The following is a 1275-nucleotide window of genomic DNA, read 5'->3' on the forward strand; positions in this document are numbered from 1 at the left end:
CCCAACACATTACCAATAGAAGCATGCGAACTCCAGATCCCCATTATCAATCCTCTCTTCGATTTCCCGAACCAGTTCCCCAAAACAGAGACAACGCAAGGCCAACCTGTCGACTGAAACAATCCACTGACGATCTGAACCAGCAAGAAGAACCCTAAATTATGAATCTTCCACCAATACGCTAAACCAAAAACAACTGTAGAAATTCCACTACCGAACATTCCGAATGAAAGAAAAAGCCGCAGATCGATCCGATCTCCAATGTGTCCAGCGAAATACATACCAATCGAATAAGCAGAGAGGAAAGCGAGATCGAGCTCTCCCAACCTGTGAGGTCCACGTCTTCCATCGAACGGAGCCCATCCTGTATCAATTGAGCTGGAATTCCTATCTATTTCAGTGTCGGCCAATTGAACCTCGGGACCTAACACGCTCTTAACGATGCTTGGAGGCTTTCGAGAGGCATGGAACGCTGCGTAAGCGAAGAAAGTAATGAGAAGGACTTGAGTCTGATAGAAAACTATGCTTCTCTGAGAGATTTTGGTTACAGAGAGAAGATTGAAACCAGGAGCTAGAGTTCGGGGATTAGCTTCCATTTTCAATTTGATTCTCAGTTAAACGAAGACGAAAGATAAAAGCTTCCGGACTCGGACCTGCCGCCATCGTTGAAATAACGGTCAACCACCCATTGTCAAATAGGCATTTCCCATGCCACACACATTCTCAATTTTTTATGGCATTTCCCATGCCTACGCACGTCCTCATTTTTTATTTATTTCACACTCCTCATCAAACCTACCCTCTGATGTCAACACCGTTAGAATCAAATGTTAAATATCGTTTTTTATCCCATTCCATTTATCCAAACATTAGAAAACAAACCTAAATAAGTCCGATTACTTTTTACCCCAATTTTTACCCTGCTCTTCCCCTATCTCTTCGTCTCTTCTTCTTCGGCTGCTACATTGTTGTTACTATTCTCATCCAAACATCGTCATTCATTGCTGTTATTGAAGGCGACGTGTTGGCGGTCCAAAAGCATATCTTCATCCTATAATCGAATCCTATAATAAATTCCGTAAAGGTTTCCATCAAGAGTCCCAACAATATTTCTGTTACTCCAAACCCTAGATTTTGTCTCTACTCTCTAACCAGGACTGTGTTGTGAGATTACAAGATAAGAGAACAGATCTGCTGCTTGTACGATCACCTGATCGTACAAATCAGTGACCAACACCTATCCTTTTTGTTCTCAGATATACCTCTCTTTATCCT

The 1275-nt window shown here is 42.2% G+C and overlaps 1 protein-coding gene across 1 annotated transcript; it reads right to left on the minus strand.

Moving 5' to 3' along the window:
- Positions 1–6: 6 nt before the first annotated feature.
- Positions 7–727, minus strand: LOC122068450 (putative glycerol-3-phosphate transporter 5). The gene is made up of 2 exons (XM_042632302.1): positions 284–727; positions 7–134 (listed from the first exon to the last, which is right to left on the minus strand). The coding sequence occupies exons 1-2, from the start codon at positions 594–596 to the stop codon at positions 10–12; spliced, it is 438 nt and encodes a 145-aa protein (XP_042488236.1). The 5' UTR covers positions 597–727; the 3' UTR covers positions 7–9.
- Positions 728–1275: the final 548 nt, after the last annotated feature.

This window comes from Macadamia integrifolia, unplaced genomic scaffold (assembly GCF_013358625.1).
Source record: "Macadamia integrifolia cultivar HAES 741 unplaced genomic scaffold, SCU_Mint_v3 scaffold4006, whole genome shotgun sequence".
Taxonomy (NCBI): Eukaryota; Viridiplantae; Streptophyta; class Magnoliopsida; order Proteales; family Proteaceae; genus Macadamia; species Macadamia integrifolia.

Excerpts from the sequence above, each read along its gene's own strand:
- LOC122068450 (XM_042632302.1), bottom strand. The coding sequence starts at position 596 with ATGGAAGCTAATCCCCGAACTCTAGCTCCTGGTTTCAATCTTCTCTCT. Across the intron at positions 135-283 it reads CCTCTCTGCTTATTCGATTG|ATCGTCAGTGGATTGTTTCA; the intron begins GTATGTATTTCG and ends TTGCTGGTTCAG.